Source organism: Trachypithecus francoisi, unplaced genomic scaffold (genome assembly GCF_009764315.1).
Source record: "Trachypithecus francoisi isolate TF-2019V2 unplaced genomic scaffold, Tfra_2.0 Lachesis_group4, whole genome shotgun sequence".
In the NCBI taxonomy this organism is placed as follows: Eukaryota; Metazoa; Chordata; class Mammalia; order Primates; family Cercopithecidae; genus Trachypithecus; species Trachypithecus francoisi.
Window position 1 is genome coordinate 61,709,004 of NW_022681469.1, and position 19,587 is coordinate 61,728,590.

A 19,587-nucleotide genomic window follows, 5' to 3' on the forward strand; every position below is an offset into this window, starting at 1 on the left:
TTTTTTTTTTTTGAGACGGAGTCTCGCTCTGTGCCCCAGGCTGGAGTGCAGTGGCGCAATCTCGGCTCACTGAAAGCTCCGCCTCCCAGGTTCACGCTATTCTCCTGCCTCAGCCTCCTAGTAGCTGGACTACAGGCCCCCGCCACCGCGCCCAGCTTATTTTTTGTAGTTTTAGTAGAGACAGGGTTTCACCGTGTTAGCCAGGATGGTCTCGATCTCCATCTCCTGACCTTGTGATCCGCTCGCCTCGGCCTCCCAAAGTGCTGGGATTACAGGCGTGAGCCACCGCACTCGGCCTTTCTTGTGTGTGTGTGTGTGTGTGTGTGTGTGTGTGTGTGTGTGTGTGTGTCAGAGTCTTGCACTGTCGCCGAGGCTGGAGTGCAGTGGCGTGATCTCCGCTCACTGCGAGCTCCGCCTCCTGGGTTCACGCCGTTCTCCTGTCTCGGTTTCCTGAGTAGCTGGGACTACAGGCATCGCCACCACGCCCGGCTAATTTTTAGTTTTTGTATTTTTAGTAGAGCTAGGTAGGGTTTCACCATGTTAGCCAGGATGGTCTCGATTTCCTGACCTCGTGATCCGCCCGCCTCGGCTTCCCAAAGTGCGAAGCATTTTTAATTTTAATTTAAAGAAAACTAGTAATATTAGAGGATATCATTTTGATATAACATCTCAAAGAAAGTTACGAAAACTTGCTACCCCTACTATTCCTATAGCTAAGTATTATATTTTTTTGTCGTTGTTCACTAAAATAATCTATGTATATAACAAAATGATAAATACCCAAAAAAGTGATAAATTTGTTTTTAAGTAATTCCATCTGTAAAGTGGGTAACAAGATTTCCAGTTTGCTGATCTCATTCACTCTTTTCTCTCGTTCCAATACAATGACAAATTCTTTAAGAAATGTGTTTTTTATATTGTTTTACACGTCCATATAAAGTGGGTGGAAGCCATCAAATTCCATGAGTTGCATCTTCTTTTAGGTTTGACTTTTAGAGTCTTTATCTTAACATCATTCTAGTTGTAATCTTTTCAACAGCTTCTTTTGTCTATTTCCTGGTTGTTTATGGCAGGAAGGCAATTCCAGTAGCAGTTGCCAGCCATAGCTAAAAGAGGAAAGCTTCTTATCTTATTCTTTTAAGTGAGTTCATGAATGAGCTATTTCCTGAAGAGCTTTGAATCAGACATTCTTGGTCATCTTTCCTACCCAGCAAAGAATAATTTGAAACTCTAGAAAACCAATATTATTGATATCTTCTCAAGAACAAACAGTATTTAAGAATGTTCCACCTCACACCCATTTACTTCACAGATGGTTTCGCACACTTCTTTGGTATTTTATAAGTGGTTTAGGGTATTTTTCATTGTTTTTAAATAATTCTGTTTTATATAACATGTCTACAAATAAGATCCTTTGATTTATTAAGACCCTAAGTTCATAGTATCATAGTATGTTAATTCAATTCTCTATAGCTAACATATTTAATAATTCCAAATACATAAGTGTGTCTGTGTATGTATGTGTGTGTGTGTGTGTGTGTGTATATGAACGAGGAGGATTTTACCATTTCTGGGCCAAGAAATCTTGGCTCTAATACATATTACCTGTGGTTTTCTGCACAGGTTGCCATAAATTTGGAGACCAAATATAACAACCAAAATATGGTAGGAAAGTATGAAATTTCATATGTGAGCACTTACTAATTTATTAATGTGTTCTCTAGCAAAATCATTTTAGTTCCTACTAAATAAAATAAGAGGAAAGTTTTTCTTTCCTAAGGTTCACTAATGTGAAAATTGAATGGTAGCAATACTTTCCTTACTTGTGGGTCCAAGAGAGTTTATTTTCAAAGTTAAAAAGCAGCAGTGAGGTGTCCTCTCCTTCCTTTTACCCTGCCCTTCCAACCTGGAGAGGGGAAAATACAACTCTATCCTCCTCAACTGCTGGAGCATCTCCATGAATCTACACAGCTGAGATGCTGATTGAGAGTAGCTGTCTCTATTTTTAACAATAGTAAGGCTTTCATAGGAAACTCAGGGAATGAAACAGAATTATCATAGGAATATACTTGCAAAGTCAATTCCCACTCCCCTTGCCAGGAACTATCTCCCTGAAATTGGCAGTTTCACTCTAGATATTGAAAGCAGATAGTCTTTCCTCAACCTAAACCTGATAAAGATCTTTTCTGACCATGCTGTTTCCTCTCAGGCCCATAACATTTATTTCTCTGAAAAAGGCAAGATGAAATTAGGACCGCTTGCCATGACCTTACTAAACCCTGTGGTCACATTACGGGTCATCACCTAAATGTAATTGAGTAGAATTTAATATGTAGAGGATTTTATGCATGACCCTATTAAAAAAAAAAGATAAAATAGGGAGTGAGACTGGGAAATAAGTGAGGGAAGATAATGAAGAACTAAAAAAATGTGTCTTCTTCTGACAGTTTAGGAGACTATTAGAACGAAATTGTCACCCTCTTAGCCCAAAACAAAAAGTTTTATGCTCTGGGATCACTGGCAAAGTAGTAAGGCATCAGTTCCCAACCTTTTTGGCACCAGGGACTGGTTTATTTTTCCAAGGGGGTGGAGTGGGGTCGGGGGGCCAGGGGGCGGGGGATGGTTTTGGGATGAAACTGTTCCACTTCAGATCATCAGGCATTAGATTCTCATAAGGAGCACACACGCTAGATCCCATGCATGTGCAGTTAACAATAGGGTTCAGCTCCTATGAGAATCTAATGCCACAGATCCAACAGGAGGTGGAGCTCAGGCAGTAATGCTCACTGGCCTGCAGCTCACTCCGCTGTGAGGCCTGGTTCTTAACAGGCCACAGACTAGTGGCAGGGGTGGGGGGTTAAGGACCCCTGTAGTAAGGAATTCTTCCCTATGAGGTCACACAGGGACTGTCAAAAGACATGAAACTCTCCATTTAAGTCCCCTCATGCCTCTTTAAACTGCCCCATCAATTTTCACCTGAAACTTTACCATTGCTATACTCTTATTTTAAACAGTCTCTGCTGACACCAGTCTCCCTAATTTTTAAACTAATTCTCTCAACACCTTTTATTTAAATCCCTAAAAGCAATGATATAATGAAGTTGAAGTAAATTTTGGCTGCTGCCCAATTTCTGTTCTAAAAATTCCTCGTTCCTCTTGCAAGGAAAAAAAAAAAAAAAGAAAAGGTTACTCTGAATAGATATTTTAAAATATTAGGGAGATCAGAGCCAACTGAATTTCATTTTAGTTACTCAAATTCAATTGCTCATCAGATGAGAAAAGAAATTCCATAAGCAAAGCCACTGTGGATTTTAGAAGGTAGCAGTTTTTGCACTCTCCCTTACTTAAGCTATGTTTCGATAAACTGAGAGCTAAGTCTTCCTTTGTAGTAAGTTAAATCTAGAGTCAAAGTTACTTATGATCACATCACATTGAGTACAACACAAAAGACACATGATTATAATACATGCATGCTATATTTGGAAAATTATTCTAAGAACAAAATGAAGTAACTTACTTGCAAGTGAATGGAAGTCCATTATTCCTAGTACATCTGTTAGCACATTGGTCTGCAGTATTCACTTTTTTGGTTTTTATCTTCAGTGCTGGATCTATTTTGATTAGGGTAGTCTTTGCTGATTTTTTGAATTCATGAATTGTATTTCTTCTTTTCTTATGTCCCTCTATTAAATACAAAATGTTTGAAAAAAATAAACATTGGAGAAATGTTTTTAAGGCTCATATATTTAAAAAAATTCTAAGAATCATCTACAAGAAAGTGATTTTACCTGAGAATATACTAGATTTCCAGGGGTTAGGAGCAGAGTGAGGTAGGGAATAGTTAAGAGAAAGGAAGGAATATTGTAAACACGTAAAAACAAATAACTTGTCATATAGAGTCACTCATTTACATTCCTTCAAATTAGGGAACTTTTAAAAATCAGGACAGAGTTCACACTAAAGCAATAAATAACATGATATTTTCCAAACATCATGAAAGCAAATATCAGTGCTAGAAGCATATCATATCATGCTTTATAATTAAACTTTTCATTTCCTTCTACAGTTGGTCCTCATGTTCATTATAGTATTTAATGAGATAAGCCAACACAAAGACAGGCGAGAAATTTCTCACTAAAAACTGTACAGTGGACAAATTCTTCTGACCTACTCTTTAAAGTCTTTCATATTATTCATATTTTAGCCCCTCTCTCCTCATTTAATGCATAAATGTTTTCTGTGCTTTTGGACACTATTTCTTGGTATCATTGAACTATTTGTCTTGAGATCAAGCCAAATGCTGTAAATCAAATGTATGTAAAACTTCATCCTTTAATGTAGCAATATCATTTTTCTTCATGAAAATGCAAGGCGCCTAGATAGCATGAAGCCTCCTACTGAAAACCTGAAAAACAGAACTAAAACATTCTAAAAGACTTAATCTTATGGATAACTTCAGTGTATCAAAAACTTGTTCTCTGTATTCTCAATTTGCCCAAAATAGCTCCAATCTGTTAGTGATCAGCATCTTCATAATGCAGATCAAAATGCTGAATAGAATGCAACTATTGTGTAATAAGGATAGATGTGCTTGTGCTCCTCTGCCTGTCAATTCTTTTCGAACACGCTTATACCAAAGGCGGTAAGGATACATTCATTTTTCAGTCAAAGAAACCAAGACATAGAAAAAAATTAATTGACCACTTAGAATATCTCAGATTGGAAACCCAGCAGGCTGGCTTAAAAACCACCACTCTGAATCACTGACCATGCCATCTGTATCTAAGAATTGCTAAGATTGTAATGGAAATATGGCATGTAGCATTTTCCTGAAGATTTGGTTTAGAGCTAGCAGTAGAGAAGAAATGTGGATAGTAGAGCAGGAAATACATTCCTGATCTGTATCTGTGTTGAAATGTGTCAAAAAAGGAGAGTAAAAATGTGTGTGCACAAAATTTGGAAATACACCTAGCAGAGTGAGGTACCAAAAATGCCCTCATACTCTAAGTTTGTCAGGAACCACTGGCTCCAGTTGGTTTATGAGATGAGCAGATGCTACTAATCAGTGTCCATCCTAATTTGAAGGCTGCAATAAATTAGAGAAAACATGAGGTCCTCTAAATTTCTGAATCTCTGTAAAACTCCAAAGCAGAGTCTCCAAAAGATAATACTAATTCTGCAATGATGCTTTCATTTTTAATTTTTATTTGCCTTACAGGATAGAATGGCTATGGTACAACACATACAGTTTATAAGACATTTTAACATGAAAATGAAATTAACCAAAAATTCTGTCAACATGTTATTTATTGAGCATGGACCAAATGCCTTGTATAACACTGGTAATCTTATTGACTTGCCAAATGACTTTAATTACCTGAAATGTTAACACCCCAATTTCTCAATCTAAAATATAAAAGTTATGTTAACTTGATAACCTTAAGTAAATGTTTGAAAATCAATTTGGATTTTTTAAATGTTATAGATGTGCAAAGTTTTAGTTTTGTTTTTGAAATTTTATCCTTTAATCTCTGACACGAAGAAGGAACTGTTATTCTTCCAAGCAAAGAAGGCATAATTCATTTCAAATTTTGGTTTCTGTCACAGAACGATGTTAATAGGAGATAAGTTTTTCCATTAAGAGTTTCTCTTTCCTTTGACCTTATCACCCTGTTTCTAAGGTGCTTTGAAATGCTTCATAGCATAATAGTTAAATAATTTCCTGTATAAATCTGAATGTTTCTTAGAAATAAATGATAGTTAATGGATGAAAAAAATCTATGAAACAACTGTTCACCAAAATAGAAGAGTTTTGTACACATATTTCTCAAATATGTGTATAATTATATTAACTAAAAATATAAAATTGAAGTTGGCCTGATGTATAATGTATTTAGTATACATGTCTAAGTGTGAGGGAAAAGCATAAAAATCAAAAAGTCTAAGACAAATATTAAATGTGTAATGTATTTTAATCTATCAAATGAAACAAAATCTCTGGTCAATGTTCTGGTTTCTTTTCTCAATGCCACGCAAAATGAAGGCAAGCCATGAAGAAGATTCTGGAGAACGGAGGTCTCCATGGAATTGTTGATTGTATTTAATTCTGAATCTCCGCAGTTGTCCTACTGAAATGTGTTAATGTTTTGTTGTACCTCATAAAAACAGTCTACCCTTGCTTGCTGACAAATTTTCCAATCACTACCTTTCATCTAAAGATCAAAAAGCATTTTGAAAAACAAATAAATCTATTATTTCCCTTTACTAGATAATAAATAGAAGTGAAAAGCCTGTCTGGGGCTACAAAGCTATCAGGGGCAATCAGAACCAGACACCAGAATTCTCTTCTCACTATTTTGTTCTCATGACATAGAAACTTTCCCTTTTAATTAAGTCATTTATACTAAGCCAGTAACTAATTACTAAAAAATATGAAGTTGGAGCTAATTGTACATCATGTAATCCACACATCTATAAAATTAATTCCTTATTCAATAAAAGAAAAATTCAAAACAGAAGTCATTCAAAAACAGCATCTGAAAATAAAATTCCTTTGCTGAAAATAGTTTCAACTTTCTCCTCCATATGCATTAACAACTGATGCTTGTTTTACTGAAAACAGTTAAAAGCCAAGCTTAATTTGGGAAGAAACTCAAAAATATCTTTGGATCAGATTTGTCCCTACTATTTTTTGTGCGTGACTGTTAGCTGAAGTTTATAAACAAAATATTGAAATGAAATCAAAGGGTGAGAGATCACTACAAATTTATCATGCTTCCCTGTGCTTTAAATTACAACTGCTTTTTCCTCTTCTCCCAGTATGGTAAAACATTCTGGAAGCTATATTTCCTGAAGAACCCAAAGTCCCTGTTTTAGAGCTGAAATCATTAGGATCCTAGTGAAAACCTACACACAGCAAGTAGGGTCAAATGTATCAAGGTGCTTGAAGAAAGACACATTTCTCCCTCTAGTCCCGGCACCTCACACTCATTTCTCTCAGTACCTCATATATTTTCTTCTCTGTGTGGACTAACCATTTACTTCAAAGGAAAATCATGCAAGGAAAGGATTTGCAGGGTGTGGAAAGAAGCAGGAATCTGGCTCCACATATTCTGAGAAACCTATCCACATGATTAGTGATTAACAGTTTGAAGTGGCAAGATGTTAAGATGAAAGTACACAAATAATTAATGGAAGGGAATGGTTGGGACTGGAGATTGTAAACTCTCCAAAGCCAAGAATTTCAAATAGAAATCCAAATTTTCATTATTATCTAAGACATGGATTTTTGCAAATTGGCAGTCATCTCCCCTTATTTAGCGAAGGCAACAATATCACAAATAAAGATACCAAAAAGACAGAGACTGTGTCAGATGTAAATCAAATGCTGGTATTTGAGAAGCTGCAGCATCATCTCTTCCAAGGGGATTTACAAAATGAAGTGATGTTCAGTGTGACTTGAGGGGCCTCCCTAGGTATTTTCTTCCTTCTCCTTCTTTCCAGTTCTTATTTAAGGCTTCATTCTTCTAGAAGCCTAATCCTGGCCTCCACCTTCACAGTCTGTTTGTGCCTACAACTTTCCTTCCACACAGGAACTGAAGCAACCACACTGAAGAACAACTTCAATCAAGTATCTTTTCAACAAAAAAACTTTCAGCTGCTCCCATGACATTCATTTTAAAGACCATATGGTTGAGCATGACATTCAGTCCTATCCATTCTACCCTCATCTTACTTTTCCACTCAGAGACAATATTCCGCATCACATGCCCAGTACTTCTGCCTCAAATGCTTGCCTTCAGTTGCTGTGTGGGGTCCTTCCTGGGACATTCCCTATACTTATGAACCTCTGTACTTTGGGCCACTTGTGTTCCTGTGCTAAGGTACTGACTATTCTACCATCCATCTTTTCATATTGACTTTAGTACCATATGACCCCTTAACCTGGCTTGATTCTCTATGCTAGAAATGAACTCGCAACCATAGTACAAAGTATTTCTAACCGGGGTTTTTTTTTTAATACATCACTTAGTCAAATGATTTTTTAAAATTAAGTTTCAGTTGATTTCACTGCTGCTGGCTTCAATATAAATGAAAAAAGAAAAAAAAAACCACGACGTAGTTCATTCACATAGATTTGGGTAGGAACCTGAGCTCTGTCCCTTAACTCACAAAAAAATAAGATAACTGAGGTCTTTGAACCTAGTTTCCTCAGGAAAAATGAGTCCAATAGTGTCAATCTTATTAGAATTAAGTGAGATGTACTTTACCACTTGGTTCATATCAGTTGCTCAACAAATTTAAGTTCCTTTCTCATTTGTTCATCTTTACATCCCCCACATACTCTTGAACATTAGGTGCTCATTTAATGCTTCTTTTATTACAGAGGATTGGATATTTGTTTCCCATGTAGGTGGGAGTGAATAGAGGGTAATTCTAAATCGGCTAACTCCTACAAAGATGGCTTGGGCCCTTTATATTGAATATTTCTTAAGAAGCTTTTAGAAAAAGTATCTCCATAATGTCTTCTGTTGATAACTGGTTGTCAACTTACAGTATATACTTCTTTCCTAACAATGTGTTATTTTACTATATGTACAAATATAAATTCATAGAATAAATAATTATAATCAAAGCTAGTAACAACAACAAAAGAAACCTCTAAATAGTCAATACTAAATGACTTTTAAAAAAGAACAAACTTTTATGTGTTTAAGAGGCTACCCATGTTTTTTATTTTAAAGGTTATTTAAAAAACTAGCAAAATAAACTGGCCACCTAAACAAAGGCAGACCCTCCTTTGATGACAATTTTAGAATTATCCACTTCAGGAATTATTCACAGCATATTTGTAATTCCCAACTGGACTCTCCTTGCCTGCCAGCACTCTTGGGCTGCATTCTGCCTGTACTCAGGAAACACAGTGATTTCTACATTAGGCAAAGTGAAATATAATTATAAATGTATGTCTCCTGCCAAAAGTTCATAATGCATGCCAAAAACAAATAGAAACTGCCTATGGTTGATCTACTGTTTGGGTTTTCCACACTGTGTTCCCCTTGGATTCGCACAGATGAATTCAGGTAACCAGATTCTACTTCAGAACAGTGACATTTTAATCTTTAAAAATGAAAACCCTCAAAATATTAGCCATTATTTCAATTTAAGCTCAAAATCCCCTAAACCAGCAATTGTCTGTGAAACTTTTTTTTTCTTCTTCTTCATCTTGAGATGGAGTCTCACTCTGTTGCCCAGGCTGGAGTGCATGGCACAATCTTGGCTCACTGCAACCTCCACCTCCCAGGTTCAAGCAATTCTCCTGCCTCAGTCTCCTGAGTAGCTGGGACTACAGGCGCCCGCTACCACGCCTGGCTAATTTTTTGTATTTTTAGTAGAGACAGGGTTTCACCGTGTTAGCCAGGATGGTCTTGATCTCCTGACCTCATGATCCGCTCGCCTCAGCCTCCCAAAGTGCTGGGATTATAGGTGTGAGCCACTGCACCCGACCCTGTGAAGCAATTTTAACATGACACATCTCAAGCATGATAACCTGCTTGATTTGAACTCACTTCTTTTCAACTTCTTCAGAAATCTTACCTAAATGCTTTCAAAGTGACCCTTCCAAACAGCGTCATTTTCCAAAAGGGCCACTTCACAAAATAAAAGAAAACCATGTGGGTTGAATGATTTTCCTTTTCATTTAGCAAATTCTTGAGGTTTTTAACCCTTGTACCATATCAAAAACTAGATCCGAGGCCTGATAAATTTCATATTTAACATCTCAAAAGATACAGCCAGTTTCCTTTTTTATATTGTAAAAAGGCCATGTCTCCATCTGGGCATTTGTTCCACTCTTTTATTCCCCTGTGCCCACCCTTGATATTCACTGCCTTCTCCCGTTGGCACTTCAGCCTCTACAATGATAATACAACAAAATACAGATGTTTCCTCTTGCCCTGATAACAAGAGAAACTTCCCAAAGCAGCAAATGAGATCTCTAAACCTCCAGGCAATATGAACTTTCAAGCGACTCCTCCCCAGCTGGCAAACCCAAGGGAGAAAGTGGGAGACAGAGAGGGGCAATTCTGCAGCTTTAATCAAAGTCTTCATGCACTGCAGTTTCCAAAGGGCAGACATCCGCACCCAGAAAGGATAAGATCTTCAAACAGAGGCTTTCTCTTTCATTTTTATGATATGCAAATAATCAGTTTATTCTGCCTCCTGAAAATGAAAACCTGTACAAAGTTGTAATTTGGCTCCAAATGTTGACTAGGTGATGTGGAATAGTGGATTATTATGAAAAATTTTTCTCTGGAAAAAGATGACTTCTTGCTGGACTGACCATCACTCTTGCCTCTTCAGACCAGACCCTCTCTTTAGCTTTAAACTAGTCCAAAACAGCCAAATTCAGCCAGTATTAGCACTTCCTCCCTATCCCATAATCCACAACTATTAGGCTAAGTGGGACAGGGCTTGGGTTGGGGGTGGAGGGGAGCTGAGGGAAAGTTAATTATCATTGTAAATGCTATTCAAAGAAACAACAACAACAAAAAGAATGTCAAAAGCAAGCATAATGAGAGCTTTTAGAAACTTAGACTACATACTGAGTTCAGAAAGGATGCTGGGAATAGGATAAAAAGAGGGTGTTAAAAGGAATAGGGAAGGTTAGCAGGAGACTTAAATACTAATAATAATAAAGAAGAAGAAGAAGGAAACTAACCTGCATAGGGGATGGCGATGGGGAGCAGGAGGAGATGCAGGAGAATATGCTGCAGCAGCAGGGCTGGCAGGAGTTTGGTCACCCACATGGTGCTGCTGGACGGGCTGGCGGATCCCTCTGGAGGAGATGCCTGGGTGAAAGAATCCTGTTCGGAGTCAGTGCCTAAAAGAGCCAGTCGGCTCTGAGCTGCTTTTTATTGCGATGAGCTAAGTTTGTTGTGTGATTAACTGGAAAGATCTAGGTCTGAACTCCCTCTTACGGTAAGAAACTGTTTAACAACAGCCCTTTACTCTCTTCCAGCCCCCTCCTTTCCTCACTCGCCCCCCCACTTCAACACCACCAAACAGATCCCTGCACTCCCCCATTCCCCGCCTCCCCCCAACCCCACGCTTAGGAAAGAAACTTACAAAGAAAAGGTCACCTGGCCTGAGGCCAGCTTCAATTTGGAAGCTGGAGCTCCAGATCCCTGTGGCTCCTATCCGAGTAAGGCAGGGAGGAGCAAGGCTGAGCCCAATAGCTAAATCAAGGCACAGGCAGAGGACCATTCGCTCAATTTAAACAGGAAAATACATGTGTTTATATATCTATTTGGGAAAAGAGGAAGGGGAAGCAGCATAAGAAGAAAGCGAAGAGCTGTCTTTCAGCCAAATGTGCCCCAGCTCCTAATCTGTCTAGTTTTCCTGCTAGAGCAATTGAGGGATTCAAAACACTGACACAGGTTCTCTAGGGGTTTAGAGACCTGGGAGAGGAGGGAGAGGGGCCAGGGAGGAGAGTCCAGGCAAGTCCAGCCCAGGTAGAAAGAGGTTAGGTAAGAAAAGGGTGTGGTGTTGTGGGGCCAAAATAAGCAAGCAAAACAAAAGCACGCAGATTGTCGAATGAAAAAAGTACCCCTGCCCCATGGGCTCAGAGAAAGCAGTTTTTTTTTTTCCCCCCACAAACTGTGCTAAACTCACGAAATACCACACATTTTCCCAAAGTATACAAAATAAACTTGTCTGATCTGACTTTTTAAGAGAAAGTCCAAGAAATAGTCATTGTCCACAGCCTGTCCCTGACAGGTAAATATGCCATGTGTTCTTGTACAGGCACACACGTGCACACAACACATATTCACACGTTGGTGTGTACATACGTATGCACTGGCTAGGACTGACTTTCACCGGAAGTCCCTCAAGCTGTTGGAGTTCATGAGTGTTGAATATGCCTCTCTTTTCCAGCTTCATCCGCCTGTACACGACAGCCAGCTTCCCAAAGTGGAAGTGGAAGGATGAGGAGCTTGTATGGGGATGGAGGGACTGCTAGGTATCAAATCTTTGTGAGGTCATTGCACAGACCGCTCACTTGATTCAGAGATTTTGTCTTTGCACCCAGAGGTGGATGCTCTAGTAACTTTAAGCCAGAGCCTCCTTTATGTCTAATGGATGCTGAGGGAGAGTTGCCCCTGTGTCTCTCTAAGATGGATATTAGTAGAGAACAGTGCGCCTGTCCACAGAGGAAGAGAAAGCAGGCCGAATGTGGGAATGACTAGAGCAGTGTGTAGCTGTACAGAAGTAATTGTGGGGCTGAATTAAACTCATCCACAGAACAGCCTTCCCTCCACATACCACCTTCATTTGTCCTCCAGCTCCCCTACCCCCACTTTCAGGGAAAAACGACCTGCCTGGTAAGTCCCTGAAGTTGTGGGATATCTAGAGAAGCTAGGGATTAAGCGAATTCCTTTTGAGGGATCTATTTTATATGACCCATTTCTATTGCTAATCCTTCTCTTTTATCATTTTCTCCTTACTTAAAAATCATTTGTCAGCCTCTCTCTGGTGTCCCCAGGATCCATTTTACTTTCTTTTTACTGTTCATTAGACCTTTTGGGAAATCTCAGTTCAATGTATTGCCTGACCATGACCCTGAATTGCTCCACTGCATCTCTTGTGCTTTATTAGGGTGTAGGGGCTCAGAAAAATGATACCCCAAGTGAAGACCTCAGAAGCAGCTCTCTCCGACTTTCTCTTGCCCTCCAGTCTCTGGCCCTTCATTCTCCCCAAAGGCGAGCCATAGAAATTAGAATCCCTCTTTCCCAAGGTGGCTCTTAGAAACCAGAACCCTTTTTCCCAAACCAGCCATAAAACCTAAACATATCACTCTAACACCTCAACTTTCTGTGTGAAATCTGGCCATAAAGACATTATCTGACCTACCTTGTTTGATCGTAGCTCATAAGACCCCATTGCAGAGAAGGTCCTGCCCCATACCCAGAAGGAATGAGTGTGTGATATACCAGGAAGAATCTCACCTTGCCAGGCATTCCCACTCAGTTTGTTAGCATGAGATCATATTCCTTTTGTCCAGTTGTATTTCTCCACACCTGCCCACACTTTGTTGAACCTAAGCATAAAAATGGACAATTTCTTTTGTAACTTTGGGTCTTTGTTCTAAAGGCTCTCGTGTTGTGTAAAATTATGATCAAATGAATGTGTATGCCTTTTTCGCCTATTGATCTGCCCCTTGTCAGTAATTTTTTTTAGCAAAACTTCAGTGAGTAATGGAAAAGTTTTCCCTTGGCCCAACAAGGGATTAAGGCTGTTTTTAAAAGAAGCTAGATTTTTTCTGTAAGTAAATTCCTGTAGGTAAGGAAAGAAAAAGAACAGTGTTTCTATTTATTTTTTTCTCTCAGGAAAAACTAGAGTCAGGGTTGTAAATTATTGTTATAAGTTAGGAGCAAAATCCATCTGGGATAAGGGGTTCAGGACATTAGAAAACTGAATAAACTTATTTATTAGGTTACACATTTTCACAACTTTTTTTACTGTCATATTAAATATCGTAAATACAACTAAAAACCTATATAATTTATTTGTATTTCTTTTTGACAAAAATTATTTGGTCTTTCTTTACTGAAATGGTTGCTGATATGCACTGAGCTCTTAATGTATGCTAAGCATCATATTACATACCATTGAAAATTATTTAATCCTTATAATAAGTTTAAGATTATTAAAATTCTCATTTTATAGTTGAGGAAACATAGGTAAGTTATTTTTATTCTTAAATAACTTGCGTAAGATCCCAAAGTAATATTCAAGTGTGAGATTCATATTAGTCATTCTCCATAGGATGGTATACATTTTCTTTAACCCCAGGAGGAGAAGAATCACCTATGTTCTGGAGTATAATCACCAAAATAAGTCTAAGACTGGATATATAGGAGGTGCTCCATAATAATTTATAAAATAAATCAATACACAATTTTAAATCTCGCAAAACTACAAAGAAATATTCAAATGAAATTCTAATGATGCTATTAGTTTAGTCTATTTTGATAACACATTCTCTTTGTTCTTTCTACATCATATACTGTTTTTTTCCCATCATCTACTGATTGCCTTACATAGTCATACATCATTTTATTGCTCTTCACTTTATTGTACTTCACAGATAACGTGTTTTTTACAAATTGAAGTTTTGTGGTGTCCTCGAATTGAGCAAGTCTGTTGGTGCCGTTTTTCCCACAGCGTGTGCTCACTTTGTGTCTCCGTGTCACATTTTGGTAATTCTTGCAATATTTCAAGTAGTTCATTATTATTTTACATGATGATCTGTGATCAGTGATCTTTGATGTTACTGCTATAATTGTTTTGGGCACCACAAACCACAACCCAAACTTAATCCATTAATGTGTGTATTCTGACTACTCCACTGACCAGCTGTTCACCCATCTCTCTCCCACCCCTCAGGCCTTTCTATTTCCTAAAACACAACGTTATTGAAATTAGGCCAATTGATAGCCCTGCAATGACCTCTAAGTGTTCAAATGAAATGAAGAGTTACATGTCTCTTCCTTGAAATCAAAAGGTAGAAATAATTAAGCTTCTGGGGAAAGGCATGCCGAAAGATGAGTTAGGTCAAAAGCCAGTCCTCTTGCACCAAACAGTTACCCGAGTTGCGGATGCAAAAGAAAAGTTCTTGAAGCAAGTTAGAAGTGCTACTCCAATGAACACACAAATGATAAGAGAACAGAGCAGACTTATTGCTGATATGCAGAAAATTTAAGCAGTCTAGATAGAAGATCAAACCAACTGCAATATTCCCTTAAGCCTTAGGCCAAAGTCACAGCAACACTCTGAACATCAAGCAAGACTCTCCATCAGCAAAAAGATTACCACTCACTGAAGGCTCATATGATCGTTAGCATTTTTTAAACATAAAGTATTTTTAAGTTAAGGTATGGACATTTTTAAACATAATGCTATTGCACACTTAATAGTCTGCTGTGTAACTTTTATATGCACTGGGAAACAAAAAAAAAAATTCATGTGACTTGCTTTATTGCGACTTTTGCTTGATCACAATGGCCAGAAACAAAATGAGCAGTATCTCCAAGGTAAGCTGGTACTTCTTAAGTATTAAACAGTTTGTATAAATCCCCAAAAAATTGTGTCTGAAAAGTTTTTGATAAAATAAAATAACTTGTAAAGAGATTACTTTAAATACTGCAATTTATGTAAATACTGAAATGCTAGATGGATACTCATTACCCTATAATACCATTTTAAATCTGTCCTATGATTGAGGTTTCTAGTATCTCATGGATACTAGATGGATTTAATGTAAAAGCCTCTATTACTATGCTTTTTAAAAGGCTGCTGCTTTAACACAGTATCTTTCTTTGTCTTAAGCTCATGTTTCTCCACAAGTGATGCTTGTGAGTTCGTTCGTAGGTGGGGAATAAACTGACACGACCTTATGATCTACAGATTACTAATGAGTTTTGTATTCTTGAACTGGTTATTTTGTTTACTAAACGCTTGTGATTACTAATGCGTTTTGTGTTCTTGAACTGTCATTTTGTTTATTAAATGCCTGTCACATGCCAGGTGCCATTCTGTTTCTGCTACCACTTGGATAGGCTCAGCTTAGTCATAGGCCTGCTTTCAAATCCCAGCTGAGTTACTTACTAAAACAATTACAAATTGAAGGAGCTAATTTATTGCCCTAATACCTCAGTTTCCCTATCACCAAAATGGGACCCTATGTGTCAGGTGCTGTACTAAACACTTCATACGTATCATCTCACTTGCCCTTACACCTTGTCTCAGGAAAAGAAAAAAAAAAAGTATGTGTATCTAAGAGGTATATCTTATTATTGTCATTGACTTACAGGTAATGAAATCAACATTTAGAGATGGTGACTTGGTTTAGGTTAAATTGTTAATGAAATGTGATTTGAAGACACCAGCTATCCAGGTATCAAATCACTGCTATCAAACACTATGCCACATTGAAAGAGATCCAGATTAAGAAATTTCCAACATTGCTTCTATCTTTAAAATTAGATTATTCTACTTAGCTGAATTCTTTAGTGGCCACTATACTTCTATACAATTCTTACCTTCCAAACCTATGAAGGAAGCATTTGTGTAATCTTTGGTATTGCTTATTTTTCCTACATGACCGTAACTTCTCATTCTTTTCCTGTTAGTTGATTCTACCCTCTAACTGATCATTTTTTATCTTTAGACCTCACCACTGAATATGTTGACTACCTTCAGTGTAGGAAATATTACAAAATTCATTACAATTTGAATCAGACAAAAACCACTTTAAACATGAAACAGAAACTAAAATCTATATGACAAGCAAGCATGATGACATATCTATTTGCAAAAGTATTGAAGAGTGGGTACAACATTCATGCAGACACCTAGACCTGTGATGTCTAATATGGTAGCTATAAGCCACATGTTCCTGTATATATTCAAAATTAAATTAATTAAAACAAAACCTCCTCTGTTGTGTTCAGTAATCACATATGTGTGGTTGGTGGCTCCCACAGTAGGTAATGCAGATACAGAATATGTTCATCATTGCAGAAAGCTATGTTAGATAATGTTGATCTAGTCTAAGATGATTGGTGTAAATGTTGTCTAAATGTGATTATGGGAAAAGCAAGATAACGACTATTAAAGGTATAATTTTAAAAGATACTAAAAGGTTATCTGTATGTTGGTGGCACTTGAGTTTGAAATCGCCCTTTCTTTCTACCAGTAGTTTGCATAGTATATTATGAACCAGGATAACAGGACTTTGATTACTTTGTCTTTTGAATACAAGGTAACAATGACTGAAGAGAGCTTCTTGTTTGGAGAGTATGCCAAGCACTTACCACAGACACAAGTCCAGAGAAAATGGTTAAAGAAAAGTGTTTTAAAATAGTTATGTCTAACAAAACACCTGTCTGCTAAGGAATGTGGTGCAATCTATAGAGTCAAGTATAGAGTCTCTGGGAATTTGGTGAGTCTTTGTCCGTTACATAATAAAAATGACCTAATTGAAAGCAACTTACAGGACTTCAGTACACATTATAATTATAGACTTAATGTAAATATTTTATTTTTATTAATTCATCATTGATTAACGACTAAAAGGACTCTAATGGTTACTCAGTCAAATCATAGTCTCAACCACTCACCCATGACTTTGCCACACTCCCAGGAAATCTGTTGCAGAATTTGTGGTGAGACCACAAAGCAACATCCAGGAAAATGACAGTAACAGTTAAAGTACATCATCACAGGGTAGGAATTGTCATGTGTGTAAAAATAGCAGGGTTATTTTTTTTTCCTCTAGAAATATGCCATATATACTTAAACATCATTTTTATATTGTTCACTATGACTATAAAACAATAGCAGGGTACATATTAAAAGAAATTCTTCTCAAACAGAAAAGACTGTCGTGACTTGAGCTGTGTTTTGCCTTTTGGGAGTAGAGAGAGGATAGGCGTTGAGAACACCAGGAAATCTGAGCTAAAACTAAACTCTGATGCTGCATTTTCAGTTTTCTTTTCTGAGCCACGAGGGGCCAGTTTTTGAATCCAGGGGGCCTAGTTAACTAACACTCATCACCTTGTGCTTAGAGGCCAGCTTTTATGTATTTCCAGGTGTTGGCTGCTTTGTTAAATCTGGAGTGCCCCCAAACTTATAAAGCCTAAGCACTCCACACCTGGTATGTTCGACACTGGCATATTAGTAAAATGCATGAATTGGAGGAATCTATTTCTTTTTTCCCAGTTTACAATCCAACCATGATAAAATCATTAGTATAAGAAAATGGGAATATTCACAATAAGGTACTTTCCAAAGTAACTGTTTAATCCATTTATTCTGCATCTTAAAAGCCATGTAATAAAATTGAGATTTCCCTTTTACTATATGTACATGTTCCATGTTTATTGTGGTCCTGGGGATATCTGAGGGCAATTCCACTTACCAGATGGCACTCAATACCAGGAATTACATTTCAAACCTGGGAGGAAAAGGCTCCACCTGGTGGAGCACTGCTTTTTTTGTGTGTACCGGGCCGAGGGTTGGGGGGCAGTGTTTGTTTCTTTATAATATACTATTCTGTACACCAGTCATCTGGTGCATTGGCCCTTCTTAGGAACTACTTAAAGAGTTATTTAGCTAACGCTATGATAGCATGGCCCCATATGATACGTTAATCTTGCAACATTTTTTAAATGACTGAATTTATATCTAGTTTATGCTTAATAAGATAGTATGCTTTAAGTTTTTTAAGAAGCTTCTACTTAAATTCCTAAACTATGAGCCTGGGAATCCTCATTCTAAATGGGAGAGTTCTTGGCAGACTTCTTACCATTTTCAAGTTTGTGAGGATTTGCAGTTACTGGACTCCTGGAGACTTGATAGAGCTGAGGGACTATCAAATCCACCAGAAACATTGCTTTTTCTAGCCATGGAACAAAGCATGTGAGGGAGGCAAATGCATAGTTCCTGAAATTTTCTATATTCTTTATTTAATCTTGTTTTAATTATATGTTTTTACAACTCACAATAATGAATATAGCAAAATTATGGAAAATGGTAAGTGTAAAGGACAGACGAAGTATATTGCCCGATGCTTTAATCTAGTCCTGAATGAAGGGACTAGAAGGGAGAAACATCTCTAGAATGAGCCTAGTGTCCTCATGCTGCAACTCCAAAACAGAATTATGCCTTGCATACTGAATAAGTGATGACATTTAGCAGAACACCCACTATGGAGAGCACCAGATTATAGCTATCCTTAAACTGCTTGTTTGCTTTGCCCTGATAAAAGAAAAAATGTTCATAGAGTTTTCTAAGTCTCTTTTGTGTGGTTAGTTTATTTGCTTCTTTTATGTGAATAAGAAAGATTACATATGGCCTTCTCTTTTAAGAGTTAAGTAAGAGAATTCTCTTTTTCAGCTGTCTCTGTCCAGCCTCAAAATGATGTATTTATCCTAGCATTTCTCACATTTAAAGGTGCATTAATATTTTTCTACAGTGTTTTTCTGTCATTTTCCTAAGAGACAATCTTTTACCTCTCCAAAGTGCTAGTGCATCTTATGGTTATTTAGCCATTGTCCCAAATATTACTTATCAGAAAAAAATTTTGTGTCTTATTTAATTTTTAATTCAGGATTTCTGTACAATATATAGCTTGAATACCCTACCAATTAACATTTCTTGTTAGGGATTTATTTATTTTCTTCCTAACGTACACAATGAGATAGCACAGTGTAGACCAGCTGGTTGAAGTCTTAATTATACCACTTACTAACTGAGAAAACCTGGACAAATTATTTTATGGTAATCATTTGCAAAATGATTATAGTAAGAGTTGTAGCAGTTATTTACACTTACATGTCTTACATGTGAATTATAGTGATGATTAGAGAGTAAACATGCAAAACACAGATGACCTATTTAGTAACACAATACAATTTTATTACTAGTCTTATTAATACTGAAACATTTAAGATAGTCCTTGAGTCATTTAATATCTCAAACAGAAAATACCTAAATTAAAATGCAGAGTGAAGGCATGATCTT

The 19,587-nt window shown here is 37.3% G+C and overlaps 1 protein-coding gene across 5 annotated transcripts in view; it reads right to left on the minus strand.

Moving 5' to 3' along the window:
• HGF (hepatocyte growth factor) overlaps window positions 1–11,287 on the minus strand; it is a 70,354-nt gene extending 59,067 nt beyond the window's left edge. The window contains exons 1-3 of one of the 5 annotated variants that reach the window (XM_033192970.1): window positions 11,128–11,286; window positions 10,721–10,865; window positions 3,518–3,683 (exon numbers count right to left, since the gene is read on the minus strand). In XM_033192970.1, the coding sequence (XP_033048861.1) occupies window positions 3,518–3,683; window positions 10,721–10,865; window positions 11,128–11,265 (449 nt within the window). In that variant the 5' untranslated portion in view covers window positions 11,266–11,286. Of the gene's footprint in view, window positions 1–3,517; window positions 3,684–10,720; window positions 11,036–11,127 lie in introns of those variants that run through there. The other 4 variants (XM_033192972.1, XM_033192971.1, XM_033192973.1 and 1 more) reach the window with 4 other exon arrangements.
• Between the last annotated feature and the right edge of the window lie 8,300 nt (window positions 11,288–19,587).